This window comes from Dama dama, chromosome 12 (genome assembly GCF_033118175.1).
Source record: "Dama dama isolate Ldn47 chromosome 12, ASM3311817v1, whole genome shotgun sequence".
NCBI lineage: Eukaryota > Metazoa > Chordata > Mammalia > Artiodactyla > Cervidae > Dama > Dama dama.
In genome coordinates, this window is record NC_083692.1 from 4,495,867 (window position 1) to 4,509,150 (window position 13,284).

Consider the following 13,284-nt stretch of genomic DNA (forward strand, 5'->3'; position numbering starts at 1 on the left):
ACGCGGCGACAGGCGGTCCCCGCCGAGCCCGCGGTCTGCGGAGCGGCCGCCGCGGCCCTGCCTCCGCCGCCTACAGTGCCTGCCGGGCGGCCGAGCGTGGCTTCCGCGGCGACTCCGCGGAGCGCGCCGGCCCCGCCAGTAAGTAGCCGCGCGCCCGCTGCCCGCTCCCCGCCGTCTCCGGGCGCCTCCCGCCGCCGGGGGCCGGGCGCCTACATCCGCGGCGCGCCCTCCCGCGTGGCTCGACATCGGCGGCGCGCGGCGGGGAGGCTCCGGGGCGCCGCGCCCGCCCTCGGCCCAATGGCTTTCGCCGGCTGGGGAGTGGGGGGCGTCGCCAGGGGGGCGCGGAGCCGCGGCCGGGGTGGGGCTTGTGCGCCCCGCGCGGCCGAGCGAGGCGGCCGTGCCCGCCCGAGCGCGCGGCCGGCCGAGTGTGTGCGAGTGTGCGTGTGCGCGCGCGTGCGGGAGTGTGTGAGCACACGCCTTCGGGGGGCCGGAGTGGCACTGCAGTGGGCTTCTCCCTGGCGCCCGCCCTCCGGCGGCTCTGCCCCACGCCTGCCGGCCCCGCGATTGCGAAGCCGCGTGTCTCCCTCTTCTGCCCGAGCCTCCCTGCCCGTCCACCCCTCGCGGGTCTTACTTCTCCTTTTACCCTGGGCGAGGGGGCTGCCGGCCGCCCCGCCACCGGTGCAAACACCCAAACAGCCTCCCGTTCGCTCCTCAGTCAAGAGTGCTGCTCTAGTCTTTCTCGGGGCTTCCTCCACGAGCCAGCCCGAGGCTCCCCCATCCTCGGAAATTGTTTGGTTGGACTGCCGTTCCCAGGCTGGTAAAGCTCCAGGACTTTATTATTATTTCGATTCTTTTCCTTTCCCTCCCCTCCTGGGCAACGGAGCAATGAAATTTCCAATCGAGACTCCAAGAAAACAGGTGAACTGGGATCCTAAAGGTTGGTATTTCCTCCTTCTGGCCGCGCTGGCCCTGCCTCCATCCCTGGCGTGTGCGCGCGCTTCCCGGAGTGCAAGCACCCAGGCCCCCGGCGGCGTGTGTCCGGAGGCTGGAAACCGCGCCTGGGGACTGCAGCGCGGTGGGAGGCGGGCGGAGGCCGCGTGGCTGCCGGGCCCAGGTCGCGCCTGCTGTTATCCCCTAACATTGTCCCTGCTGGACTGTTTCAGCATCTATGTAAAGACACACCAAGCCGGCTGTTTGGCTTGAGATTGAAGCAAGTGTCGGTGTTTGCTTCTGACTTGGTGTGTGTTAGTGTGTGCGTGTGTCTCCTTTGTTTCTGGTGATCTTTGTCTCTGGCAAAGATGGGTGGGGTGCCTTCCCCTGGACCTGGAGCTCCCCGGCCAGCCCGGGGTGTCCCCAGCGGGAAGGGTTTCCTGGCAGCAAGAGAGGCTGCGCCTCTCAGCAGCAGCCCCTGGAGGTGGCACTTCTCTGGGGCAGGCGGAATAATGACGCCCCTCGGGGCCTTCCCGATCTTTGCTCAGTCTTACCACCAAACCAGGCGGCGAGTTTGGCTCCGATGGGAGTAGAAGCGGGGAGCGAGGGTGGTTTTCCAGAAGGGTGGGGCTGCTGAGGGCTCGGGGAGGGGCGCTTTGAGTGCCCCCAGCCCGAGTAGTAGTGTAGCGTACAGGCTTTTAGAAATGCTGGGCAGTGTTCCCTGGACTCAAAAGGGAGCGGTTTAGGCAGCTTCGCGTGTGCGGAGGGTCTCTGCGTCTCTAGTTAGCATACAGATGTGAAGGCTGCTCCTGGGCGATCCCTCTGCCAGCCAAGCAAGTTGAAACCTCGTGTCCAGTTTTGACAAGAACGCTCTTGCTTTTGTCATGCCTTTGAGGAGCCTTCCTCTTAGCTCATCCGAAGGCTGAGTTGGGCAAGACAACGCCTCTGAGCAAGTTGGGGTTGAAATTTGTCTGATGTGTGTGTATCTCTGTGTGTGTTTATTACCAGTGCATTTCTTCTTTTCTGTTTGGAAAAGAGGAGACCCAGTCATTGTTGAGGACACGTCTTAGGAATTGACAGGGTTCTTGAAGACAGAGTGAGGAGATAATTGCCTATTCTCAACACCAGGGCTGTTCTATCTTGAATACAACCCAGACCTTCTATTTTCTCTCTCCATCTCTGGAAATAGGGAATTGTGCCCTTTTTCGGTCTGCTTGTTTGCTTTTTTTGGCGGGGGGTGGGGGGAATCCTTTCAAAACATATTCGTTGAATATCTACTACAAACCAAATGTTGTCCCAGGTGCAGGAAATATAGTCAGAATGGTGCAGACAAAAAGCTCTGTCTTTTTGGAGTCTATGGTGAGACTTAAATCAATCATTGCACAGGGAAGTGCATAATTACAAGTTTATATGTTGTTCCATGTGTTCCAGTATGTTTCATGAAAAAGAGCAACAAGGGTTTGAGAGAGCATCTGATGGAAGAGACTGGCAAGAACCAGGGGAGATGGGTGGTCAGGGAAGATAGTAGACATGTGTATTGAGATCTGCAGGATAGGTAGGGATGGACTGGCTAACGAAGAGGGCAACTTGCAGAAGAAGAAACAGCAAGTGCAAGGGCCCTGAGGCAGAGGGAACATGTGTATTTGAGGAACTGAAAGCATGTTTCCATGGCTGGAGCAGAGACCAAGAGTGCATGTGATTTGAGGCGTGGCTGGTAGACTCAGATCCCAAAGTCTGGTGTTGTTGCAGGTAGGGGAGAATTGTGGATTGGGGGGTTGGAGAGCAGTTTTTATCTTAAGTCACTGAAGTGTTTCAAGCTGATGGTGACATGATCTGCACTAAGTTTTGAAGCAAGTGCATGTGGCTCCTGTGGGTGTGAGGGACCAGACCCAGCAGTGGAGTGGACCGGGGTGGTGGCTGTGGGGATGGAGCCATGGATGGACTGGGGAGCTTGGGAGGGCACAGGCTTCGTGTGAATCAAGTGTGGAGTGGGGTGGCTGGAATGACTGGGAAGAGCGAGGGCAGGACCAGTCTTGAGGGAAAACTCCTGAGTTCAGCCCAGGACTTGGTGAGTGGGAGACATCCCTGAGTCATTTAGGAGGTGGGTCAAGTGGGCCGTTGTCTAAAATATCAGATCAGGATTTTCAAGGAGCTCTGATAGGGAGGGCTGATTTTGTGAAGCTTGCCATGGCTTTTAAAATGCCTTTCTATATAATCATCCTTCTGCCTATTTATGTCACAGTGATAAACACAGATGAATCCCATATTTTACAGCCTGTAACAGTGAAGAAGCAAGCAAGTAGCACCTATGGTCACAACCGACGGTGCTAAAAATGAAAAGACCGTAATAAAAGTCACAGCATTCAATGAGCAATCATTGCATGCCAGGTGTTTGATGTACAGAATTTAATAGTTATGCTCACAATAGTTATCTGATGGCACAGTGTTATTGTCCCCACCTGACACTTGATTGCCTTCGGGACACCACGGAGCTGCCCTCCAATAATATACTCTGACTTGGGGCACAGTTGTTCCTGGAGGTGTGGGTGACAGTTGTCTTTCCTCGCCAGGGGGTGAAGGCAGGGGACGAGTCGGGTGTGACGGTGCCATATCTCACACCGGTATAGAACTAGTGCACATTTATTAATGATTAATTAAATTGTTAAGTAAATTATTTATTATTACTTAACCAGAAGTTTCATTTATTTAGTCTTCTTTATTTAATCATAAAAGGAAGTTGTTGTTGTCTAGCTGCTGTCTTGTCTCTTTTGCGACCCCGTGGACTATAGCCCTCCAGGCTTCTGTGTCCATGGGATTTCCCAGGCAAGAACACTGGAGCGGGTTGCCATTTCTTTCTTAAGGGGATCTTCCCAACCCAGGGGTCAAACCTGAGTCTCCTGCATTGCAGGCAGGTTCTTTACCACTGAGTCACCAGGGAAGTCCACAGAAGCAAGAGACGATCCTAATTTTACAGGTGAGGGAATTGAAAACAGAGAGGTTGAGTAACGTACCAGAGGTCACATAGCTAGTGGGTCAGATTAAAATATAAGCCCCTAAACACTCTTCCTGTCTGTCCCTTATGTTACTGGGACCTCTGTCTCCTACCTGGTGAGGTTCCCAGAGCTCAGGGACTGGAGAAACTTCTTCCAAGGAAGAAGACAAGAGGGTGAGATGGAGGGGGCCGTGGGGAAGGAGGAGGAGGGCAGGGAGGCAGTAAGTCAGTCTTTCTACCTCATCCTTTTCTCCATTAACCCATCTAACCAAACATTCTCTCTCCATCCACCCCTGGGGGAGGGGATTAGTCCCTGGTCATGGGACAGGCATTGGGTCTGTTCTTTGTAAGTTTGGGTTTTAGTTCAGTTCAGTCGCTCAGTCGTGTCTGACTCTTTGTGACCCCATGAATTGCAGCACGCCAGGCCTCCCTGTCCTTCACCATCTCCCGGGGTTCGCCCAAACTCATGTCCATTGAGTCGGCGATGCCATCCAACCATCTCGTCCTCTGTCATCCCCTTCTCCTCCTGCCTTCGATCTTTCCCAGCATCAGGGTCTTTTCCAAGGAGTCAGTTCTTCGCATGAGGTGGCCAAAGTATTGGAGTTTCTGCCTCAACATCAGTCCTTCCAATGAACACCCAGGACTGATCTCCTTTAGGATGGACTGGTTGGATCTCCTTGCAGTCCAGGGGACTCTCAAGAGTCTTCTCCAACACCACAGTTCAAAAGCATCAATTCTTTAGCGCTCAGCTTTCTTTATAGTCCAACTCTCACATCCATGCATGACCACTGGAAAAACCATAGCCTTGACTAGATGGACCTTTGTTGGCAAAGTAATGTCTGGCAAAGTGCTTTAATATGCTGTCTAGGTTTACATAGACTGAATGTGTTTGGCAAGGGGGAGATGAAGGTGAATCTAGTGTTATAACAGAAATGAGGAGGGGCAGTTCCTTAGAATCAGGGTATGAAGGGGACTTCCCCGGTGGCTCAGCCGGTAAAAAGAGACCGCCTGCAGTGCGGGAGACCTGGGTTCAATCCCTGGGTTGGGAAGGAAATGGCAGCCCACTCCAGTATTCTTGCCTGAGATATCCCGTGGACAGAGGGCCCTGGCGGGCTACAGTCCTCGGGGGGCAGGAGTCGGACACGACCGAGCGACTGAACCGCTGCCAGGCGTGAGCAGGCTTGCACCATCAGATGGCTCTGCTCACAGACTTTGGAAGGAAGCTGTAATTATGTTTTGCTCACAGCCCTGTTACCTGACAACTGAATAGCACAAAATGAAGGTGGTTTGAGAACAGACTGGTTTTGATTGCACTTGGGTGAATGAAGCAAAACGCTGTCAAGAGGTTTAGGTGCAGAAATAAGACCTAAGTGTAAAACAGTTATGCCCTGGTGAGCTTTTGGCCTTCCTCCGTCTTTGTAAAGCTAAGCCTTTAACACGCAGTGACTGTGCAGAAGGAGATGGGCTCTAAGTCTTGGCTTTCAGAGTAGAACTTAGGTGCATTTAAAATGGTTGGGATCTCTTCTTGAGGATGTTCTTCTGAAAATTGGGATTGACTGGCTGCTTTTGTATATGCTGAAAGCTTTTTAAAAACCAACAAGATCAGCAAACACTATCCCTACAGCTTGAGGCAAGCATATCATCAGGGTGTGAAGAACGGAGTTGTGGGGCAGAAGAATCCGTTTCTAAAAGAAGCTGTCTCAGTAATTAGCTGTGTGCCTTTGGGCTGCTCACTTAGCCTCTCTGCGCTTCACTTCCTGTCATCCTTCTGCCGGGAGGCCGCTGACACGACCTCTTTTACCCCGTCTCTTCAGCTTTCCCCTTGACCTGACCATTGGGCCCCCTGGCTTCCTGCTGTTCCGCAGGTAGATCGGATGTGTCCCGTCTCAGGACTTCTGCTCTTGCACTGTCCGTGGCTTACAGCCGTGTGCTGGCGTGGCTGGCTTCTTTCTGTCCTGTCAGCCTCAGTCCACACGACACCTTGCTCGCAGGGATTTCCCCGTCGCATTGAAAGCCCTTGCCTCTTGTTCCCTGAGCCTGTCACTTCCACGGTGTCCCTGGCTCAGCCGTCTTCCTGGTACCTGTCGAGAGCTGAAACCATCTTACTTGCTCATGGGTCACCTTTGATGCCAGCCTCCCTGGCTAGTGGGTGGGCCCCACAGGCAGGAATGTTCCCTGCCCCGTTCGCTGTCTTAGCCCCTGGCTCTGGGAAGTGCCCAGCCCACAGTGGAGGCTCACTCACCTTTTGCTGAATACATGTGGGGATACAGGGATGGATCAGAGAGGGCCTCTGCGCTCTTTTTCTCTTTAACTTCAGCGTAGTGGCTTTACAATGTTGTTGGTTTCTGCCGTACGGCCAAGGGAATCATCTACGCATACACACACGTCTACTCGTTTTTGGATTTCCTTCCCGTCAGAGCACTGATAGAGTTGCCTGTGGTACACGGTAGGGTCTCACTGGTTACCTGCTTTATACATAATCGTGCATACGTGTCATTTCCAAGCTCCCTGCTCACGCACTGCATCCACTCTTGGTGTCTGTACATTTGTTCTCGCCATCTCTGTCTCCGTTTCTGCTTTGTAAATAGGTTCATCCATACCATTTTTCTGGATTCTGCATATATGTGGTACTATTCGATACTTGTTTTTCTCTTTCCGATTACCCTGTATGAGAGTCTTTAGATTCATGCACATCTTCGGCACAGTTTTCTTCCTTTTTGTGACTGAGTAATATTCCACTATCTACACTAGCTAGAACATGGAAACAATCTAAATGTCCATCATCAAAGGAATGAAAAATAAAATGTGGCCCATGGATGCCATGGAATATTATCCAGCACTCTTTTAAGCTACAAATGGCAAAAGACAAGTAACAATAGGATAATAATATCCCTAACTGATGAGGTATCAGGAAGGACACTGATAGTTCCAACTCCTTGCAAGCTCCCAGCTCTCCAGAGCCTCCAGCAAACTGTTTTCCGTCTGTTTGCCTTTTCACCAGGAGTAGGGGTGGAGGGGGCAGGTGGGTGGGCAGATGTAGCCTGGCACAGAAACGGTTGGTGTCCCAGGAATACTTTAGCACATATTGGCCATTGGCGCACAGCTCTCTGTGGGTATTTAAATCCATCTGAGAAAGAAGCAGAGCTTCCCTGGTGGCTCAGTGGTGAAGAACCCACCTGCCAATGCAGGACGCTCGGGTTCGATCCCTGGGTCGGGAAGATCTGCTGGAGACGGAAACGGCAACGCACTCGAGTGTTCTTGCCTGGAAAATCCCATGGACAGAGGAGCCTGGCAGGCTACAGTCCACGGGGGTGGCAAAAGAGTCAGACACAGTTTAGCCACTAAACAACAACAGTAACAACAAAGAAAGAAGCAAGGCCTTAGAGCCAGAGCTGGATTGTTTTTTTAAGCTGCATTTTTAGTGAATAGTTTAACGCAAAATTCCAGAGAGGCCTGTATTGTATGTGTATATTGCCTTTCAGTTTACAGAACGCTTTTTACAAATGATCTCATTTGTTCTTTAAATAGCCCTGTTTTTGTCAATATTGGAGTCTTAGATTTACTACTGATGGGAATAGAACAAGTCAATGGCTTCTTTGGGGGCCCAAGGCTGCAAACGGGCAGTGCCAACACCAGCCTCTCATGCTTACATGCAGGGCAGTTTCCCTCATGCATTCTTCCCTTGCAGGATCTTTGTCCATTCCATGCGCTATCATTCTTTCTGATCCAAAAGTGTATTCACAGATTTCTCGGGGAGATTTAGAGGAACAAGGCTTTTGGTTGATCAGCGAGTCCTTAGGGTTGATGGTGGTTTTCTGCAGGTTGTACTTGCGCTGCCTGAGTTCTATTGAAGACCCTTGTCCCATGAATTCAATGGAAGAGCCTTGGATCTCACTCCTGCGCTCTTGGTTCAAAAGAGATTTTGGTCCCTAGTGAATATGAGCCACGCTCAACCTGTAAGACGGATGGAATGCTATCTTTATTAATGTGTTTCCAAACACACATTTGTATTGCTTAGATTTTCTGGAAAGAAAATAATCTATGTTGAATTAATACCCAACTTTCAGGAGATCAGCTTTCCAAATGGGATTAGTAATATGCCAGAATCAGCACAATTATCCTAGAAAGTAAAGAGGGAAGATGTTCCAAAGCCGATCGGGGCCCAGGTTTGGCTCAGGTTCTTTTCGGGGCGAGCTCCAGTCTTTTGCCGATTCCAGTGATCACTGGGTGGAATGAAGACTGGGCAGGTCCATTTTGCTATCCCACCCTGCTTCTGAAACATCTGCGCTGTGGCTCCATGTGAATCTGCTCAGGCTGTCATAGGAAAATATCCTGGACTGAGTGGCTGAAACAACAGAAATTTATCTTCTCATGGTTTTGAAGACTGGAAGTCCGAGATCAAGGCACTAGTTGGTTGGTGTCTGGTGAGAGCGCCCTTCCAGGGCTGCGAATGGCCACCTCCTTGCCATTCCTTCCTGTGATGTAGGGTGCCCTGAGGCCTCTTCTTCTTAAAGGACAGCAGCCCCATTGAATGGCAGCCCCACCCTTAAGACCTCACTTGATGTTAATTACCTCCTAAAGGCCCTCCTATTAATTCAGTGGCATTTGGGATTTAGGTTTCAACATATGAATTTTTTCCCTTGGGGGAGGGGATGCAATTCAGTGCATAGTAGGCATCATCTTAAATCAGATGCATTTAAAAAATACAAACCACATCTTGCCCCAAACTGGGAAATTTCACCCACAGCTGAGATAATGGTTTTTAATGTCAGCACAGTGCTGGGGACCCACTGTTGGCCAAAAAAGGTAAATTGTACCTTTTAAACAAAGCAAAACAAACACTTGTTTTTAATTCTTATTTTCTTTTACCTTTGTCCGTCCTTTTAAAAAGACAAACTTTTATTTTGTATCAGACTATAGCCTATTAGCAGTGTTGTGATAGTTTCAGGTGCAGAGCAAAGTGTGTACTTAGGCCTACATCCATTCTTCCTCAAACTCGCCTCCCCTCCAGGCTGCCACAGAACGGAATTGGGCAGAGTTCCCTGTGCTACACCGTAGGGCCTTGCTGGTTCTCCATTTTAAATATAGCAGTGTGTACATGTCAACCTCAAAGTCCTTAACTCCCCCTTCCCCACCCTTCCCCCTATAACTGTAAGTTCATTCTCTAAGTCTGTTAACACTTAAAAAAATTTATTTATTTTTGGCCATGCCACATGGCATGCAAGAATCTTTGTTCCCGGACCAGACCAGGGATCAGCCCCATGCCCCCTGCAGTGGAAGGGTAGAGTCTTAACCACTGGACCACCAGTGAAGTCTCAGATGTACCTTTTTTGAGGTAGTGGAATCATTTAACTTCTAGTCCATGGGGAATTAGAGAGTTTAATGATGAAACAGAATGAAACCGTTTTACGGAAAGCCAATTAGGAAGTCTCAGTTTGGACATCTCCGTTGGCTGAAGCTGGAAAGTGGGTAAAGGTGACCGTCTTTTGCTCTGCTCAGGCTCTGTTATAGAGGGCGCTTTCTGGGTGAGCCAGCTGGGCTTAGACTTGGTTGGGGGCTCGGCTCTGCGAGGCTTGGCTATGGAATCAGCCCCCACACGGCAGCAGGAACATGTTGGTTCCCCCTTCGGGCAGCTTTCCCACAGAGAAACGGACCAGCCACTCTGGGGCCCTGTTCCTAACGGTCTCTCAGTGGTCATTTCACTGTGTCAGGCTCATCACTGGCACCCAGGATGGAGAAACAGAAACCTCATGTTTACTCCCTAAAACATCTATTTGTGGAGACACAGTGTGGAGCTTCTCCTTTTTCCCCTTGTAAGTGCTGGGACTGACTCCTGGGAATCGAACATTGAAAGTGGTGTCCTGTCTTCCCGGTAGGGTGGGCGTGGGGGTTGAGGGCCAGAACCATTGGCACGGGGAGGGGTGGGCCCGGGGAAATGACCGCTCCTTTTCCTCCGTTCCCAGTGCCAGGGAGGCAGATGGGGTGGGCAGAAGAGGCGGGGTGGAGGGGGCGGAGTGGAGGGGTAGGTGGGCAGGATTTCAGGGAATCCCAGTTTCTGTTCTACCAATGACTTCACTTTCTTTTCTCCACGGAGGGAACTTTGAAGCAAAGTGGAACGGTGGCGAAGTATAGCATTTGTAGAGTCCACCTTGCCATAAACGTGTGATCATAGGAACACCCCCTTCCTCTTTCCCTTCCGTTTTTCCTTCATTCATTCTCCCTGCTGCACGCCCCCACCCCGCCCTGTTTTCTACAGAGCTCTGATCTCAACTGCTATCTCTTATGCAAAGGATTCTAGTTTTTATTCACCCAGTTACCCGATGTAGGGGCAACAGTAGTGTTTGCAGTTTAAAAAGAAATGCTTGATAAGTCAGTGCAGATTTGCTCAAGTGATGGAGAGTCTGAAAGTCATGGTGACCTTTGCAGAATGGGCTAAAATGCCGATATCTGTAATTCTGTCGTACTGGCTAGCAACAATTTTAGTACCAAGAAATGAGTTTCTAATGTGTAAACGGCCCTGTGGGTCCCCCAGATAGCACATCAGATATGTGAGCAGGATAAAGATAGTGTAACGTAGCAAATTTAAGGTGATAAGCGCCTGACAGGCCGAATGGAGATGCTCACTGTCACGTGATACTGGGCAATTGAACTTCCACTCCACCAGCTGAGAATGTTGCTTTTGGCCAAAGGCATTCATGCCTCATGGTGGAATTTGAGGCCATACGGGAAGTAGTTTAGTAATATGGTTTAGCGTATGCCTCCTTAAAATAACTAGACAGGCATAAATGTATCTTCTGTCCATTTCACCTAGCCTCTGGGCTAGAGCACATCACAGGAGCTCAGGGTGGGAGGATGTAGGTGCGAGTTTCAACTCTTCCACTCTTAGGGAAAAGGAGAGAGCTGGGGCATGGATTGATGACATGCCTTCATGCCCTGGTAGTCTGAGAGTCCAGTCTGAGCTCCATCACTGACTGGTGGCTGGTTTGGGCGAGTTGCTTCATTTCTCTGTGATTCGGTCTCCTCATCCGTAAGATGGAGATGATGACAGCCTATGCTTCCTTGATTTGCTGTGTAGATTAAATGAAGTGATATACACAGAGCTCTTAGAAGAGTGCTGGAGGGTATTAAGGGCCCCTGAGTGGTATCTATATTCCCTTGTTATCACGGTTGCAGTGCCCCTGTTCTGCAGAAGTCAGGGAAGGCTCACGCTCTTCAGAAGTGTCTGGTTCATCCTCTAGACCATCTGAGAGGGTCTCCTATTCCAGAGCCCTCTCCTTTTCAGGACCCTTTAGGCTCCCCATATTTTTTCTTAGAATTTTTTTTTTTTTAATTTGATTGTGCTGGGTGTTAATTGCGGCATGTGGGATCTAGTTCCCTGACCAAGGATTGAACTGGGGCCCCCTGCATTGGGACCGTGAAGTCTTAACCATGGGGCCAGCAGGGAAGTCCCCAGGCTTCTCATATTCTTATCCCGAGTTTGAAACACCTAAGGTTCTCACTGAACCAGAGAAAACAAGAAAGAAAAAACATGGCTTGGAATCATAATACTCAGTCTGAGTTATTGTTCTACCAATTTTAGTAGCTATGTGAACCTGGACTAGTCACTTAAGCTTTTGGAGACTTAGTTTTCTCCTGGGTGGAGCACAGTAACATTTGTTTCACATTTGCTGAGATGATCAAAAGAGATGATAAATGTGAACAAGATTTATAAACTAAGTTGTCAACCAACATTTCTCAAAGTGTGTTTGATGAGACACAAGTGATCTTTCCAGATGTCGCATGGAAAAGCAACCGTTTTCTTGGCCATGTGAGATTGCAGAGTGGCTTGTTCTCATTCCCTCCTGGAGAGTTAGTATTGCTGTGTGACAAATGACCCCAACGTTTAGTGACTTAAGCCAACGACCAGTGTTTATTATCTCTATCAGGAATTCAGGAGTGGCGTGGCTGGGTTGTCTGGCTGGGGGTCAGTTGTTGGTTGTGGTCAGATGTTGGCTGGGGCTGGCTATCATCTGAGAACTTGACTAGGGTTGGGAGATCTGCCTCTGAGATGACTTGCTCATGTGACTTGCAGACTGCCGCTGTCATTGGGAGAGACCTCACTCCCTGCCCCTGTGAACCGCTCCACAGGCTGCTTGGGTATCGTCACAACGTGGCCAACTTCCTCCAGAGTAAGCCCTTCGAGAGAGAGCACAGTTAGGCCTTTTATGACCTAACCTCAGAAATCTGTGTGCACACAATGGAATTGATAAAATATTAAATGAGAACAGACTAGATATGATTAAGACATCTGAAACCCTAGTGGTAAACTTATTTTAATAGGTATTGAAAGAATGAAAGTATTTAAAATGATGCACAATGTCCTAAGTCTTCCTAAATCAAGATTTTGGTTAACATGCTTTTAGGAATATTAAAAGCAGAGTGAGTTTTTGTTTTTGTTTTTAAATAAAGCATGCTGCTGCTGCTAAGTCGCTTCAGTTGTGTCCGACTCTGTGTGACCCCATAGACGGCAGCCCACCAGACTCCGCCGTCCCTGGGATTCTCCAGGCAAGAACACTGGAGTGGGTCGCCATTTCCTTCTCCAATGCATGAAAGTGAAAAGTGAAAGTGAAGTCGCTTAGTCATGTCCGACTCTTAGCGACCCCATGGACTGCAGCCTACCAGGCTCCTCCGTCCATGGAATTTTCCAGGCAAGAGTACTGGAGTGGGATGCCATTGCCTTCTCCTAAATAAAGCATAAAATGGTTCTAAATATAAGGTCATTAAAAAAAATCATATATTGTTATTATTACCATAGTCTTTGTTTTTTCTTCTTGTTTTATTGAGATATAATTGACATAAAACATGTATTAGTTTTAGGTATAAAGCATAATGATTTGATATCTTTATCTATTGTCAAATGATTCCCACAATAAGTTTAGTCAACATCCATCACTTCACCAGAGAAGGCAATGGCACCCCACTCCAATACTCTTGCCTAGAAAATCCCGTGGACTGAGGAGCCTGGTGGGCTGCAGCCTGTGGGGTCACTAAGAGTCGGACACGACTTCACTTTCACTTTTCACTTTCACACATTGGAGAAGGAAATGGCAACCCACTCCAATGTTCTTGCCTGGAGAATCCCAGGGACGGGGGAGCCTGGTGGGCTGCCGTCTATGGGGTCGCACAGAGTCGGACACGACTGAGGCGACTTAGCAGCAGCAGCAGCGGCAGCATCACTTCACATTGTTAACAATTTTTTTATGATGAGAAAACGTTTAGGGTCTACTCTCTTAGCAACTTTCAAATATATATCAGAGTACTGTTAACTGTAACGACCATGCTGTCTGTTGCAACCCTGGGCTTATTTATCCTACTGCTGGAAG

The 13,284-nt window shown here is 49.7% G+C and overlaps 1 protein-coding gene across 1 annotated transcript in view; it reads left to right on the top strand.

The window, feature by feature from the left end:
- The first annotated feature begins 463 nt into the window (after window positions 1-463).
- Window positions 464-13,284, top strand: part of KCNK10 (potassium two pore domain channel subfamily K member 10) — a 147,713-nt gene continuing 134,892 nt past the window's right edge. The window contains exon 1 of the mRNA XM_061158338.1: window positions 464-937. Within this exon, the coding sequence (XP_061014321.1) occupies window positions 886-937 (52 nt within the window). The 5' untranslated portion in view covers window positions 464-885. The remainder of the gene's footprint in view (window positions 938-13,284) is intronic.